At 40.6% G+C, this 16279-nt stretch overlaps 2 protein-coding genes across 4 annotated transcripts in view; both read left to right on the forward strand.

Moving 5' to 3' along the window:
• Positions 1-16279, forward strand: part of LOC145494095 (uromodulin-like) — a 262517-nt gene that overhangs the window by 125511 nt on the left and 120727 nt on the right. The gene's annotated exons all lie outside the window — the stretch shown is intronic.
• LOC145496019 (uncharacterized) lies at positions 413-15792 on the forward strand. 3 transcript variants are annotated; one of them, XM_081475630.1, is made up of 8 exons: positions 413-634; positions 4010-4260; positions 4841-4955; positions 5481-5603; positions 6102-6227; positions 6691-6819; positions 6970-7203; positions 13713-15792. In XM_081475630.1, exons 2-8 carry the CDS (start codon positions 4129-4131, stop codon positions 14027-14029), a joined length of 1176 nt encoding a protein of 391 aa, XP_081331756.1. In that variant the 5' UTR covers positions 413-634; positions 4010-4128; the 3' UTR covers positions 14030-15792. The 3 variants fall into 3 exon arrangements, with proteins under 3 accessions (XP_081331756.1, XP_081331754.1, XP_081331755.1); XM_081475628.1 differs by lacking the exon at positions 413-634 and adding an exon at positions 2194-2543; XM_081475629.1 differs by lacking the exons at positions 413-634; positions 5481-5603 and adding an exon at positions 2194-2543.

The raw sequence follows: 16279 nt of genomic DNA on the forward strand, positions 1-16279 counted from the left end.
AGAGAAAAAACTGGCTGCCAGCAGGCTACGTAAATGGTAACCAACGTACATGGCCAAAACACTGTAAGCTAGACAGAGTATAATAGAGCGTTTTCCCTCGCGTGCCCAACAATCATCCACATTTATGGGACAAAAGAAAATGTTTACATGAGAAAAGAGTTCAATTCCCACAGGAAACAGCAGGCCTCAATAACAACTCTCTAATTACATCCTAATACCATTATAAATACAAAGCTGAGACTACAACATTCAACTTCAGAATCTCACTATGTTTAAAAAAGAACATTTGGGTTCATTCTTTGTACGGAATAAACATGGGAGGTCTTTTTACAATTTACTTCTCCTAACATTAAAAAAAGAGTGCAGTCACGGCTTCGATGATGCGTCTTATTCAATTGCGTGACAGATAGAAACTGATCGAACCGCGGTGAACGGTCCTTGATTGTTGCAATGTATCAGATGTTGTTCTATCTGCCATCGCAGAACCGGGAAGTGTTCTGATAGGAAACACCGCCAACATGAGGCCGACTTACTCACCAAAGGTCACTTGTGAAAAGGAGAAAGCACAATTTATCGTGAAACAAAGAACGAAAGATGTCATGACGAGCTAAACATGTCAAGACGAGGTCAAGGGGTGAGTCAAAGCAGATCTTGTAAAGATTTTTCGGCGCGTTTCTGTTCTGTGTTACCCGACATTTTGCTCTGATGCATGTTCAACTTAATTCGTTGATTTTGCTTCGCTTGACAATACAGAGGAGTTTCACATTAGAAACTTTAACTGCAAACATATGAGGGAGGGCGGCAAACTTTGAAGTGTTTGTACCCAAATTTGCATATTTCAAAATGGCGGATATTGAAAGTTGGCTTATCTTAGGAATCTGTTGTTGTACAAATACAAGAAATCCCAAGGAAATTAAACGGCGGAAAGTTGAATCTATCCTTGAACATGTCTCAGGAGATTTTCTGGTCGGATTCACTTCGTACCGCGGTCATTCTTGGCACGTTTGTTTGAAGTACCAAAGAATCCATTTCGGAGCGCCTGTAGGTGCACTTGAAAGAAAAAAAACATATTTTATTTTTAAGGAAAGGTTATGAGTTGGTTTTGGTGCCATTCAGTTGTAGACGTATCAGACGAATAGGATTACTGTGCAACTGATTTAAAACTTGCGATGAGCTGACTCGGCAGTGCCAAGAATTAAAGACAATTTTGAAGCTTTTGTTGAAGAAAATACCGTAAACCGTTTCAAGTTGCTTTCTCTCAAACAAGGGGGAACAAACATCCTTGTCATATGTATGGGACTAAGGCCTCCCAATGGACAAAGTATGAGAGAAATTGAATTTTGAGCTGTGTCAGCGATTTGTTTTGATCCTTATTGACATTTACTCTCAAATATCGAAAAGTGTCATTTCCTATAAGTGTCTCAACTAATCTTGTCGCCCATTGTAGTCTTGAAATTTTCGAAGACGTATACAGTTGAAATATTTTTTCAACATTTTACCGTGAATCGGCAACCAAAATATTTTCCCCAGAAGCCTTATCGACGATAGTAGGTTCTGGAACTTTTCAAAAACATCGGAAACGTGATAAACATGAGGAACTTGAAATCGTAAAACCACCTGTAAATAATTATTGTCGTCGTTAATTGCAAATTCGTAACGCATGCAGAAGTATTGTTCCTGTAAACTTCCTCTTCCTCAGCGACGCATTGGAGGGAAAAACTATTATGTTTAATTATTTTGGAAGAATCAAGGAGAATCGTGTCGATGCTTTGCATTTTAGATATACTGTGAACATCTATCTAGTATAGTTGCAAAATAGTCGTTGATATATATGCGATAATCAATATAACTTTACTTCAAGTAAACTCCGTTAACAGCTAGATTAACTAATATTTTGTTAAAACAGATTTTTGCCAAATGACGCTTTCACGAATGGGGCAGTTAAAATAATTTGTAACTAGAGCACATCGAGTCTCATTCCCTCTTAAAATCAACGCCCTTTCATCACATTGTAAACAGCTGCTACAAATGTCACCACTAACACTGCACTAGAGTGCTGTAAGATCTCCCATCAAGAAAAAAGAAAGGACCTGAGAGACTTTCGGGCATTACAATGGCTTAGCACGTGCGTTGTAAATCTTGGCACATTTCGTAGCCGTAATCTGCAAAACCACAACGTGAAACAATAAAGTTCACCACACTGATGTTGCCTGACGATACAAACAAATAGCAACTGCGTAGGAGGGTGTATTAATGGTCAAGTTACCTTTATGTAAACTTTATTAACGAGCAGCTGTCGCAGCGAAACTCGCCTATTGGTTACTGCAGCTGTAAAATGAGTGCACAATCCACCGTCACTTAACACTGGGCTTCAATTACGGTTTCTAACAAGTTAACACCTCAAATAGGTTCAACACGCACGTTCTGTAAACGTTTTTTGAATGCCGGGTAAAAGGGTCCCCCGAACACCGCTATGAAAATGGTCAATTTTGGATTCTTAGTTTTCTTGGCCCTACTAGAACCCGTTTCAACCTGCTTGGATGGTAAGTTACTTTCTTATCGTCATTTTTCGCATATATTGCTGAGCGAAGCGAGCAATAATCTTTCGGCCATGCAGAAAAAAGAAAACAACAAAAACAAAGCAAAACTAAACTAAACCAAAAAAAAAAAAAAAAAAAAAGGAAAAAGGAAAAACCAGGAAGCATGCTCCTTTGTTTGAAAAATAATATTCACATTACGTGACAAGATTTTTAATCAGTTCCATTTATTGATTCCTTCAGTAAAGTTTTTGTTATGATATATTTCCAGTTATTTTTTAATGTTGTTTTTTCTTAATTAACAGAGTGAACAAGGGAAAAAAAGAACTAAAAAAAAACCTGGCTTCTGCCTGCACAAAATTTAAAAACAAATTTACTCAGCAAATTTAAATGAACAATAACCACAAAGTTGTTAAGACGGGTAGATGATGCTATCAAATTTCCTGTTTTCAGTTTACCTGCAGCAACGTTTTTGAATAATTTTCATATTCGATTAGCGTTTCTCTAAATGAATTTACAATAGACCGTGGATATTTGCAGTTCAAGGGAATAGCTCTACTGAACTTAAAACGTAAATATACAAAACGCGAGTGTTTTTTTTTTTCATAAATTATTTGCCGCAAGATCAATATTGAATGGTTTGTTGAAAGAAACGTTGGGCACTTAAGGACGTTCGCGCGAAAAGTTTCCAACATCGAGTTATGTCAGAAATGTAAAAAAAAAGGGGGGGGGGAGTCACCGACTTCGTAAGAGAACATGCCCGGAGGAACACCCTAAATCTGAAAAAATCGGGGCTTCGTTAGCGAGTAAGGCCACAGTGTCTGTAAGCCCTAAAATATTGCAATTAGATCTTTGAAGTGAAATGTTCTCTGCCAAATATTGTTTAAATGGACCTATTAAGTGAACTTAGTCACCTGGTGAGGTTCCTTAATTAAAGAACAAGTTTGCATCTAGCGACCATAGTATCACGCGCCTTACAGCCGCAAGGTGGCAGGATTTGATGTCCCGTGGACAGAAATCTTGATTTTTTTTTTTCTTTCCAGAAAAAGATTTTGTTTACAATTATCTCCACATTGTCCGAAAATGAACAAAAAAATCAATGTGGAAGGTTAAGAAAATCAATGTTGGAAAATTTTCGCGCAAACCTCCTTAAGGCTTCGCGAGTGGAGTCGAACTTGTGCTTGTACTTTTTCAACGGCTCTGACAGGTTTGCAACGCCATCTTGTGAATTTCTTAAGAAAAAGATGATTATTTGATCTCGAAAGTACAACAAATTTCCGTCTTTCACAAACTTTTTTCATAGTTACGTCATAAAAACGGTGTTTAAGGGTTTACCAGGGCAGTAAATCAACTAGGGAAGCTGCTAAACATTTCAAAAGCTTGGCTGTTGCTTAGGTAAAACGTTCTGATGTCGTGAAAATGTGGTCACAGCGAGTAAGGTTAGTTTTACTAACTATATATATGTTTTTTAGATCAATGCCGTGAATTGGAGTTTCCAGGCTATTATTTCTTCTATGGGGAACGACTGTTTAATCACGTGATAAGAACCATCAAAGTGTTGGACCAGGATTCCTGTGAACTGCAATGCTACATGGAACACAACTGTGTCAGCATTAATTTTGATTTTACTGGGACACACAACTGTGATTTAAACAATGCAACACATAAACAGCACGAGAAGGACCTGGTGAAAACCGAAGGCTACGTATACCATGGAACAAATGTAAGATGAAGTATCTGAAACACGATAGACCGTGTTTTTCCCATTTCAAAACATCCAGAACACGACATACACCGGAGTATTTTTCATAAGCTTTGAGGTATTTTCAAATGTGGTGAGACACTGCTTCTCGTGTTTAATAGAATATCTCAATCGAAACTAAGAGCGGAGAAACTTATATATCCAGACTAACTAAAATCAGATATCCAAACGCCTTCAGGGTTATAATTTATGAACTGCTAGTAAGTTTGAGAATATAATGCAGATAATTTGTGAATATTTAGGCAAAGAAAGGAATTAGCTAGTCAATATTCAACAAATCAAACAAACAAACAAACAACAAGCACCATAAATACCTTCGCCAGGTCAAATGGAAGCATATCTATTCCATACTCACTTCAGATTAATTGCCTTTTACCCAAAAGACGTTTTCACACACTACCAAGAGGGATATGTTATTGTGACAAAGTATAGTTAAAAAGAACTCATAGGCGTACCATGCAAAAAAATCACGTCTCTCGATATAATTGTAAAATACAGATTTTATCTTAAAGAATAATCCGTATTTTTCCTTGTCTTTAAGAATGCGTGTGGTAAGGCTCCTTGTCAGAACAGTGGAACATGTCAAACAGGCTTTACAAGTAAAGGATACCGCTGTTTATGTAACCCAGGATTCACGGGTGACAACTGTAAATTTGGTAAGGAATAACTGGTTGCATCCATTCTGCTCTCATGTAATTGAATCCCAAGAATTAACATGAACAAACAGAACAATCCAAGAATAGAGGTCTCACAAAACAGGACAAACTATAAAATATAAAACAAAATTAACTGAATAGACATATTAAGAAAGTTGTAATTTTCTGTAGTACCAGCTCCATTTGTTGTCAGCTATGAAGAGAAGGACAAAATAAAGGTGGTGGATGGGAGCCGTGAAAGCCGGATCTATGATCAAGTGGAAGTGGAATGATTTTAAAAAGAATAAGCTTTTTGTGGTTTAGTTACTGTACGCAGTATCAATTCTGTGTTTTAGATATCGTCGAATGCAGTAAAGATATTGTGCCAAGATAAAATGACCTTGTACTTTGTCACTTGGCAAACAAATCTTTCAGCTTTTAGGGATAGGGCAAACACTATGACAAAACTAATTTTTCAAAATTCCAGTTCCATGATTCATTTTTGGGTCAAAAAGCATTAAAAACAGCAATTTTCTAACTTTTCAAATATTGACGAATGCAAGGACGACCCACACATTTGCGGCTTAAATGCTCTCTGTAACAATACCAAAGGATCATATCAGTGTACCTGTAATACCGGATATACCGGAAATGGACACAGCTGTAGAGGTAAATGATTCCTTTTGTTTGATTGGTCCAAAAAGCGTTACAACTTAGTTTGAAACTAACGGTGTTTTGTCATATCAATTTGTTTGTAATGATAAGATGTTCACCGAGTCGGGAATTAACCTATTGCACTTGTTACGTAGCTGAATATTTCAACAACATTGCGCCCTCTCGTTTGGCACGAATTGACTAGCAATGGAACTGTTTCCCACCAAACTTCTCTGAACATGCAAACGGTGCAAAATGTACGACGTCAAAGGATAATAATGCACCATTATACCTTTGAATATTCATTGATCAACGATTAATGTTCCCACATTTGATCTACTAATTGTCTTTGCTGTAGTATTACAAAATAATTCAGGACTAGTCCCTCCGGAAACCAGTTTTTTAGTTGTATATTTTTTTCCCCGTAAAATCTCAAGTTGGGATTATCGTAGAAAAAAAGTAACAGTACACCTCTGAAGTGGTCAATATCAGGAGTTGTCAACTCTTTTTCAGACATTGACGAGTGCGTTCAAGGCACCCACAACTGCAGCAAAGATGGCGCTTTGTGTAATAATACTGAGGGATCGTTTAATTGCACTTGTAAACCTGGATTTACCGGAGATGGATACAGCTGCACAGGTAAGGATACTTGTTTGGTAGAAAAAAGGTGTTAAGAAAAGAAGTTGCTGGATACAACAAATCGAGATTGGACCTCACGGAAAATGGGTGTCATGAAGAATTGGGGTCTATTGAAAAGGGATGAAGAGGGTATGTCTAACAGGCTTCGAAGGTTTCTGCATGGATGTTACCAAAAAAAACAAAAAACAGCAAGGGCGATAAGAGAATTGCTTAGGGTTGATTATAATAGTCAGCCATGATTTGGATGAGGTTTAACCAGCAGAAATGATGTTTTGCGGGATAAAGAGTTCATTGCTCCTCCCACCCCCTTCACAAAAACCAAAAAATCTAGAAACCAAAATCCTGTTGGTACGGAAACTGAAATCTCAGAGGCTGCTGTACAGCTAATGATGAGGTGTAGGATATGGTTAGATAATGCATACCGGTTAATGACGTCATTGAACAAGAATTTGTTTTCTAATAGATATTGACGAGTGTTCTCAGGGCTCCATCAAAAACTGCAGTGAACATGCTCATTGTAACAATACCGCTGGATCGTACAAATGTGCGTGCAGGGATGGATATTTTGGAGATGGTCACAACTGCACGCTCGGTAAATATTGTTTTAGCACGTTGTTCTAAGTAATACGATAGCTGAACTGCAAAGTGCTAGAGTCGACACGCAATCTAGGTCTTTGTCATCTTGTACTCATAACGCTATCATTAATGATCCTAATGTTATTATACACCAACTCTTTTTCAGCTTTCATCATCAATTCAGCGATATTATCAAACAATCAACAGTACCTCCACCACTTGCACCTTTTCCTTGCACCGGAAGTCGGAAACATTTCCCAGTGGTTATTGTGTTACCGTCAGTCTTCACATGGTGACTTGGACTCTACATTTCACGAAAATTGCGATGGAAAAGAAAACACTGTTACCATTGTAAAAGAAAAGGAGTTTGTATTTGGAGGATACACTGATCTCCCGTGGAGTAATTGTAGCTACTATATATTTACATAGGTTTATGTTGTAGGCACATCGTATCCGCCTCTGATCTAGCTGTTTGGCCGATCTGTCTGTCTGTCTGACTGTCTGTCTGTCTGCCTGTATGTTTGTCGTTTCCGTGCTTAACCAAAGTACAGTCCATCATTTATTTGTTCCTTGACCAGGGGCCTTTACGCGCATTTTCGTCCACCACGAAAACTTCTACGCAACGAGTGTGGCAGCATTATCCGCCGAAGGAGTGGGCATCATGTCTGAAAATAACTTGCAGGGAATTAACTCGAGAATAAGTGTTATAACGGGGGATAGGCTCTCTTACCCTTTCATCTTCTCTTGCTAATACATCTGACCCATGCTTTCCGTGATTTACCAGATAATTTCCAAAAATGTCCAGCCAGGAAAGCTAGGAAGATAATCTTCTGATTTATCTCCTCGCAATGGAAATTTTATCTCAAACTCTGAAAAGTATGTCTGAAATAGTAAATTAAACTCGGATTTCCGATCTGTTTTGGTTTTCTTCCGGATTTCCCGGAATCTTAAGTTAAGGTCTGTTATGTTTTCGAATGAGAAATGCAACTACAACAACGCACAAGATGGCGGAACTCAAAACTGTATTCTCACGTGTACAAGACTGCGGGCTCACATCCGGGCAATACATAATAGTATGACGTAAAGAACCATAACACCCCTCCACTGAGTTATGTTGTACAAGTAACACAGAAAAAAAAAAAAAAAAAAAGAGTTAAGACAGTCCTTGTGAGTCTTCCTGATTGTACAAATAACCTAGCTGCAAGTCTGACTCAGTTCAAACAACTAACAAGTTTCTTGAGCAATGTCACGAAACGAAGCAAAGTTTTCTTTTACTTTAGTAATGTCACATCTGTTCAATCAGTCTCTGCGGAGGTGTTATAACACGTCTGGACCTCCGTAGTTCGGGAGTGACAGGAGCTATGGGTGGTGACTCCATCCAGGTTGAGTCTTCTTGAACTGGAACATTAAACTCAGGTGTAACAGTGGTTGGAAAATGTGAGACTTCCACAACAGAACTTGGTTGAAGTACTTCATCCGGAGATGATGTGGGAGGCTCTGCTGGTTTAGTGGTGGGATTGTTCTGAAGAACGTCATCCACATGGCGTCTCCAAATGCGGCCGTTATCCAGTTGGACTTGATAAGAATGTGGGGAACTGTGCTTCACCACTGTACCCGACTGCCATTTCTGCTTTGATAAGTGATCACGTGTCAGAACAGTGTCGCCCCCAGACAGTTCTCTAGACTTGGCATGCCTGTCATGGTAAAACTTCATCTTGTCTTGCTGTGTAGCCACGTGACTACTGAGGTCTGGCTTAGTGTGTGACAGCCTTGTTCGTAGCTCTCGCTGCAAGAAAAGCTTGGATGGTGAAGTTCCAGTGGTGGCGTGTGGTGTACTGCGATAAGATAGTAGGAAGTTCTGTATCCTTTGCTGTATAGAGCGAGCAAGATCCGAGGCTGATGAATCCAAGGCGTGCTTGAAGGTCTGAACAAATCTCTCTGCTAATCCATTGGAGGATGGGTGATAAGGGGAGACGAGTACTCGCTGAACACCGTTCTGCTGCAGGAATTCTCCATATTCAGCAGAAGAAAAGGGTGGACCATTGTCGCTTACCACTTGAGTTGGGAGCCCGTATCTTGCGAAGATGCTGCGCAGGGCGTTGGCTGTGCTTTCTGCAGTGTTAGTTTTCATAGGGCCAATTATTTCCGGCCATTTAGAGTGTGCATCCACCACGATGAGATAATGATTGGATTGATGAGTAGCAAAATCAATGTGTATACGGTGCCATGGAGCGGTGGGCCATGACCATGGAGATAGTGGTGCAACTGGGGGAGCTTTCCTTGTCTTAATGCACTGTTGGCATCTGCGAGCGGTCTCCTCAATGTCGCTGTCTATTCCTGGCCACCACACATGACTGCGTGCTGTTGCCTTCATGCGTGCGATTCCGGGATGTGCTCTGTGCAGTTCATCCAGGATGGGTTGTCGTAAGGTTGGTGGTACGATGGTTCGCATACCCCACATAAGGCAGCCTTGCTCGACGGAGAGCTCGTGTCTGCGATGGAAGTATGGCTTGAGGTTAGGGTCAGTGCAGAAGTTGTTAGGCCAACCATGCTGAGTCAGAGACAAGGCCCTCGCGGTGGTTGGGTTCCTTGCAGTCTCTCTAGCAATATCTGTAGCCGAGACCGGCTGCTTGTTCAGCTGCTGGCTGGCTTCATGGAATATTTCCTCTTCAACACTTACATCCTTCTTGTACCTCAGCGAGAGCCTTGATAGAGCATCAGCACTAGCTACTTCGGCAGAGAGCTTGAACTCGATCTCGTAATGGTAAGAGGATAGTAGGAGTGACCATCGCTGAAGCCTTGCTGCTGCCAACACTGGTGTAGCCTAGTCCGGTGCAAAGATCTTCAGCAGGGGCTTGTGATCAGTTCGAAGTACGAACTTGCGACCAAAGAGATACATGTAATACTTGGTGACTCCGAAGATGATACCAAGACCCTCCTTCTCGATCTGGCTGTAATTCTTTTCTGAAGAATTCAACGATCTTGATGCATAGGCAATTGGCTTCTCGTCCCCGTTCGGGAAGCGGTGGAGAATGACGGCACCAATGCCATATTGGCTAGCATCGCATTCCAGGACCACTGGTAAGTTGGGGTCATAATGAACCAAAACGTTTGAAGATGTTAGTAAATTACTTTGCTTTATTAAAGGCTTCCTCGCATTGGGGGGACCATGTGAATTTTTTATTCCTCTGAAGCAGCTGATTGAGAGGTTGGAGAATGGAACTAAGATTGCGAATGAATTTGCCATGGTAATTAACCATACCGAGGAAGGCTCTCAGCTGAGTGGTATTCTCGGGGCGAGGTGCCTGCTTGATGGTTTCTATCTTGTCTTCAGTTGGTGAGATACCTTCTGCGGAGATGATACAGCCCATGTAGGTGACCGACTTCTGCATGAACTTACACTTGTTAAGCTGCAGTCTCAGCCCGTAGTCATCCAGGCGTTTTAGAACAAGGTTCAAGTTCATGATGTGTTGTTCATCATCCGTCCCTGTGATAAGGATGTCGTCCTGAATACGTACTTGCTACATTCTCAGGACCCTGGAGGATGACATCCATGGTGCGCTGACATATAGCAGGGGATGAAGCAATACCAAATGGCAACCTTTTGTAGCGATAGAGACCCCGATGGGTATTGATGGTGACATACTGCTGACTATCCGGGTCCAATGGCAGCTGTTGGTATGCACTCTTCAGATCCAATTTGGTGAATCGCTTACCTCCACGCAATTTGACGAAAACGTCCTCAGGTAGTGGGATTGGATACCGTGGAACATTGAGTTGTGGGTTGACAGTTACAGCATAATCACCACATGACCGTGTTGTGCCGTCAGCCTTTGGAACGTGAACCATAGGCGTGGCCCAATCGCTGAACTCTACCCTTTCGACATTGCCTTCGGATTCCAGGCGGCTGTACTCTGCTTCCACTGCTTCTTGAAGGGCGTAGGGTACTGGGCGTGCCTTGCAAAATTTTGGCTGAGCATCATGCTTCATTTCTAGCTTAGCGGTGATACCCTTGATTGTTCCCAGGCCAGGCTGAAACACATTGGAGTGGGACTGAATTGTAGTGTGCATTTTCGACCTCACAGCTTGTGACAGGTCAGAGTCAGAGACACGGATGCTGCATATTTTCTTCCAGTCGAGTTTCACTTGGGTCAGCCAATCTCTCCCAAAAAGGGACGGTCCAGAACCTTCCACGACTAGCAGTGGTAAGGTTGCACTCTGGTCTTGGTACTTGAAGTGCACATGAAATTGACCAGTGACCTGGACTGAATGACCAGTGTAGGTGTGTAGACGAGTGCTGGAAGGTTTGAGAGGAGTTCCCTTGAAATGCTTGTTGAATGTCTCTTGTGAAATGATAGAGACTTCGGCCCCAGTGTCTAATTCCATGAAGAGGTTAACTCCACTGAGCTGAACTGGTATTTCAATGCCATTTTTCTCTGTACAGAGGTTGTACAATGAGAACGAAAATGGATCCATTGCATCAGATGCAGAAGTGCCCTGGGGTGGCTCTGGCTCTTCAACCTTGTGAACCTTCGCAGATTTGCTTTCGCATGCCTCAGCAATGTGACCAGATCTTCCACAGGAATGACAAGCATACTGCCTGTATTTACACTGCGATCGTGGATGACCAGATTTCCCACAGCTCAAACATGCTGAAGTGCTGTTGTGTGAGTTGTTTGGAAGAGAATTTAACTTGCCTTGGCCCTTGCCAGGAGACTTTGGACGTGTGGGTGGACGGGAGCGTCGGCGGTTTCCTTTTCCGAGTTTGTTTACTGGAGTCGAGCCTTCGTGAGAGGACGCAGCGACATCTTTTTCAGCAGCTTCGAGGCTGAGGGCGTTCTTCAGTGTTTCATCAAAATTGTGTTCCTCTGTCAGGAGTTCCTTTTGAATCTCTTTACTTTGAAGTCCACAGACGAGTCGATCGCCCAAGGCCTCGCTGAGGTGAGCACCGAACTGACATGTGGCCGCCAGATGTTTTAGGTTGGCTGCGAACGAAGACACGCTTTCTCCCTCGCGTTGCGTGCAGTTGTGAAATCTGTAGCGCTCAGCAACTACCAGCTTTTTGGGTGCGAAGTGGTCCTTCAGGATAGTTGCCAGCTGAGCGTACGTTTTCTGTGAAGGAGTCGACGGAGAGCATAGGTCCGAAAGGACATCGTAAGCCTTGGCGCCCATAACAGAAATCAGTGTTGCTCGGTGTTTGTGCCTGTCTGTCGAATCTGCTGGAACACCATTCGCGACGAAATACTGTTCCAGTCGCTCCAAATAGCGATCGATGTTCGTCGAGTCTGGATCAAACTCTTCTATTTTACCTAGGCTCGGCATTATCCGGTCCTCGTCGCCAGAATGTTATGTTTTCGAATGAGAAATGCAACTACAACAACACACAAGATGGCAGAACTCAAAACTGTATTCTCACGTGTACAAGACTGCGGGCTCACATCCGGGCAATACATAATAGTATGACGTAATGAACCATAACAAGGTCATTCCCCAGTATTGCATTGCGCATCCTTACTGCGCATAATTTATGGCGTCATTAGCGCACGTTCCTGCACGCCCACATTGAAAACATGGCGGATTTGGCTTGATATTGAGTTCTGTCAGTTTAAAAATGGCTATAGCTCACTAACGAGTTCGGGCACCCCAAATTTTTTCCCAGTCATTTTAATAAACTTATCATTGGCTTTGCGTGAGAAAAGCCTGATCTGATTTCTATTGTTGAAAATTGAATTTATAAGGAAAATAGCAGCTGCACTGTAGTCTTTTCTGTTTTTCAGTTTGATAGCCGTGGCAAGCAATTTGGCTCCAATATTTTAACAAGGATTCAGCTCTCTGTCAAAATCAAACTTAAAAAGTTTATTTGTGTCCGACACAAGTATTGGCTGTAGTTTGAGGCGTGTTTTCATGAGTCTGGTCTCACAAAGAGTTTACAATAACTTGGAATGCGTTCTTGTAATAAGCGTTATATAATGCTAAAATGTGACATTTTCAATGCCTCACTGCTCCTTAACGAGCATGGACTCCACCCCTTTTTTATAATTAAAGTTTTCATATGATAAATATTCATTGGACAAAGTTTGAACAAAAATCTATGTGCAGTTTTATTTCAGGGGAATTACCTTAAATGGATTGTATTCTTTCCCTAAATTTATCTGGGATCAATTTGATATGCCATATATCAATGGCCATGAATGGTGATATTTTAGACGTGCGGTAAATTCTTATGTCAAAACTTTAAAACTGTGAACGGCTAAGATCAGCAGACCCCAAAACACCCAGTATGAATACAGTTAATTCTTAAATACAAGCTGCCAAACTTGGCAACTTTATCTCAAAATTAAATGAAGTTACATGTCGGGTAAAAGAGAACTTGCATGGTAACCATATTTTGGCAAATACGATATATCTTTTCATGTGTGTTTTTCTGACCCTTTGGAAAAACCAGGAAATCCAACATTGTGGATCCAAGATGGAATTTGCTGGATGACATGACGTAATGACCACGTGATGTGAGGTCATCATACCTTATTGCTTACCTCAAAGGATACATTTTCCAAAGGATTAGTAAACCTCTCAGTTTCACCATCACACCTCCAATATTCTTGAGTTATAGATGGGCTTTGTGTATGGGACGAAGAGGGGAGTCCCTCACCCATCGATCTTAAAAGATAAGAAAGTCCAGTCTGCTTAAACTGTTTCATCACATTTCCGGATACCGACAAATGAAATAGTACACTAATTCGAACTAATCGTAAAAATCTATCACCTTCACCTTCATCACCTGTCCTCCTCGTGCCTCGTGGCACATAGTGTAGTCTGATTACGGGTAAGATTTTCTCTGGCTGTGGTAAAAACTTGGTGATTTATTGATGAGCTTGACGTGATTGTTGACTGTTTCCCATCTTTCAGAGTCTACTGATAATAAGGAGTATGGTTCCACTTCCAAGGCGTTCATATTTTCTCTCCATAATAACGAAAAACTTGCACCCTTCAAGAGCATGGTGAGAAACTCAACGAGAGCTATCTATAGATATCAATGGTACGGACCAACATTTGGAACTCAAGACCTGCTCATAGACAAAGACGGAAATTCGGGAAGCAACAAAACCATTACAAACTTTGGCATCGATTACTTTCTTCCAAAGAATGTCACCAACCGCACGACCATCTTGGCTGGAGTTTACCCATTCCATCCTGATGAAGTTGAGGTGTTTTATTTAAACTGATATAATGAGAGTCGACAACCGAGTGTTTCAATCCCACTAGAATGTAGCGCTCACGGATAAACAACTTACACTCATTTAAATTGTTTTTGTGAGTTAGCACTCCAAGAACGCTTTACAATCATCTTCATGGGTAGTTCATACTTTTATGGTTGCTATATTGACAAATTGAATATGTGAGCACTTCGTTAACGTCCGAAGTAGTTTAGGTGTGAACGAGAGTAATTGTTATTAATAGTAATAGAGCGGTTTTCAATCGAGTGTTGAAATTAATCATGTTAATTACTTTGGTTTTGTTTGTTTTTTTGCTACTGGCTGAGATAGGCCGAGTCCGTCAGATTGGTTAGTAGATCGTTTGGTTTTGATTTTACGACACTCAAATTAATACCGCTTTAATTGTATGTATTTAAAATAAACTGAGGTCTTTACCTGATTATTCACTTTGATGCTACACAGTGCTAGCGCGCTTGTGCTGGGGAACGCTTGTACTTGTGTTTATTTTTGATTTTATTTTTCTCACCTTTTACTTTTGTAGAGCTATATCTTCTCTGATGATATAACGCGATCACTCTTTTTCAACATATTACAAGCTTTGCATATGAATGAAGTAACGACGCATGTACTATTTCATTCTAACTTACTTTTGTCTTTTAATAATAATAATAATAATAATAATAATAATAATGACTTTATTATCGTGTCAATTCCATCTAGCAGTGGAGAATCCCCACTGCTAATAGGGGACACCTAACTAGAACTATCTAAAAATAATATACAGAAAAGACCTATAAGAGAAATTAGAATTATGAGTTACAACGATGGCAGCCACTACATTCATTTAGGATGTTGCCTAGATCTAGCCTCCGTAAGTGGGTCTTAAACTGCTTGAGATTTATCGCCGATCTTTCTTTATTTGTTTATGTGATCCCTTTGTGCTACGTTTTTATGTGGAGGCTCTTTTGATTCGCCCGAAATGTAAAATGGTCTGTTAATACTTATACTAAAACAAATGTTAAAAGCGGCCCTTAACGTACTCATAGGGTCCTCGATTGCATTCTTCATTGCTTATTAACCCTGCTGTTAATGTTACATTTTTTTTTTGAGCTTTGAAAGAAAGTGTTTGTAATGCATTGTGAGATCGATTTTCTGCCAGTTTAAGTTACAGCTTTAGGTGTGGTACTATATATGAAGTGTACTAACTTCCTGGTATATATGGCCTTAATAAACCTCTACCCTTCTTAGTTACTGTGTTATATACGCGAATCTCATTCCCCCTACCTTTCGGACAGTGGTCTCCCTGGTTATGAGGCTAAGGAAAACTAAAAAGGGCTAGGTGTCAGTCAAACGGTTTTTCTTCTGCTGCAGTGCTGGTTGTTCATACGTTGGTAACACCTTGACGACCGGTTAGGTGACATTTATTTACTCTCATACTACCAGGACAATTTTTCCTTCCTTGCTGGGGTCTCATAAAGCGACAAAAAGAAAAAAAGGACACCTTTCATGTACCAATTGAAATGAGCCTTAATAAAGCGTTTTTCGTTTGAATTTTCCCATCGTCATTCCGGCCCATGGCCAATAATTTTATTAATAGTACTACTTAAGGTGGCCGAACACAGTTTTCAAGAGCCTATGCCTAATTCACCATTACTTTTAAGCTATTTATGCTTTGGCGCTCGTTCTTTGCAAGAGTCAAGGTTAACCACAGAACAGTTTATTCTCGCATTTTGGCTAAGGTGTGTGCTGTTGCCATGGCAACGGGGCTGGTTAAAAACAAGGTTTAAAAAATGGTTTTTGCTTATTTAAAAAAAATCCAGTCGTTAGATTTTTTCATCTTTTGCCTACTACGAATTGATATTAAATCCCTTCTGTCAACACTGTTTTAATAAAATTTTGACATAGGCGATTTTCGTAATTCGCCGTAAATCGTTTTCACCGCAAGTTCTGTATTATTAAAAATTCCCGATGTCAAAATTCAGATTTTTTGCGATAGATCTTCACGTGGTTTCTGTACTATTTTTTTGCCAAATTTCTTGAAATTCTAACGACTGAATCGTCAGAAATCCGCAAGTTTCTGCAAAAGCAATCGGTCTCAATTTTTCGAGCAACTGCGCATGCGCTGCATTTAACTGGGTTCTTTCGGTAACAAAGGGAAAACTGAGAATTGCTGGTTTCTTTGCGTCGTTACCTTTTCTAACATATTTTTGTAATAAAAGACTAAAGCCATCAATACACTGCGCTCAATAATAGAGAAAA

Source organism: Orbicella franksi, chromosome 8 (genome assembly GCF_964199315.1).
Source record: "Orbicella franksi chromosome 8, jaOrbFran1.1, whole genome shotgun sequence".
Taxonomy (NCBI): domain Eukaryota; kingdom Metazoa; phylum Cnidaria; class Anthozoa; order Scleractinia; family Merulinidae; genus Orbicella; species Orbicella franksi.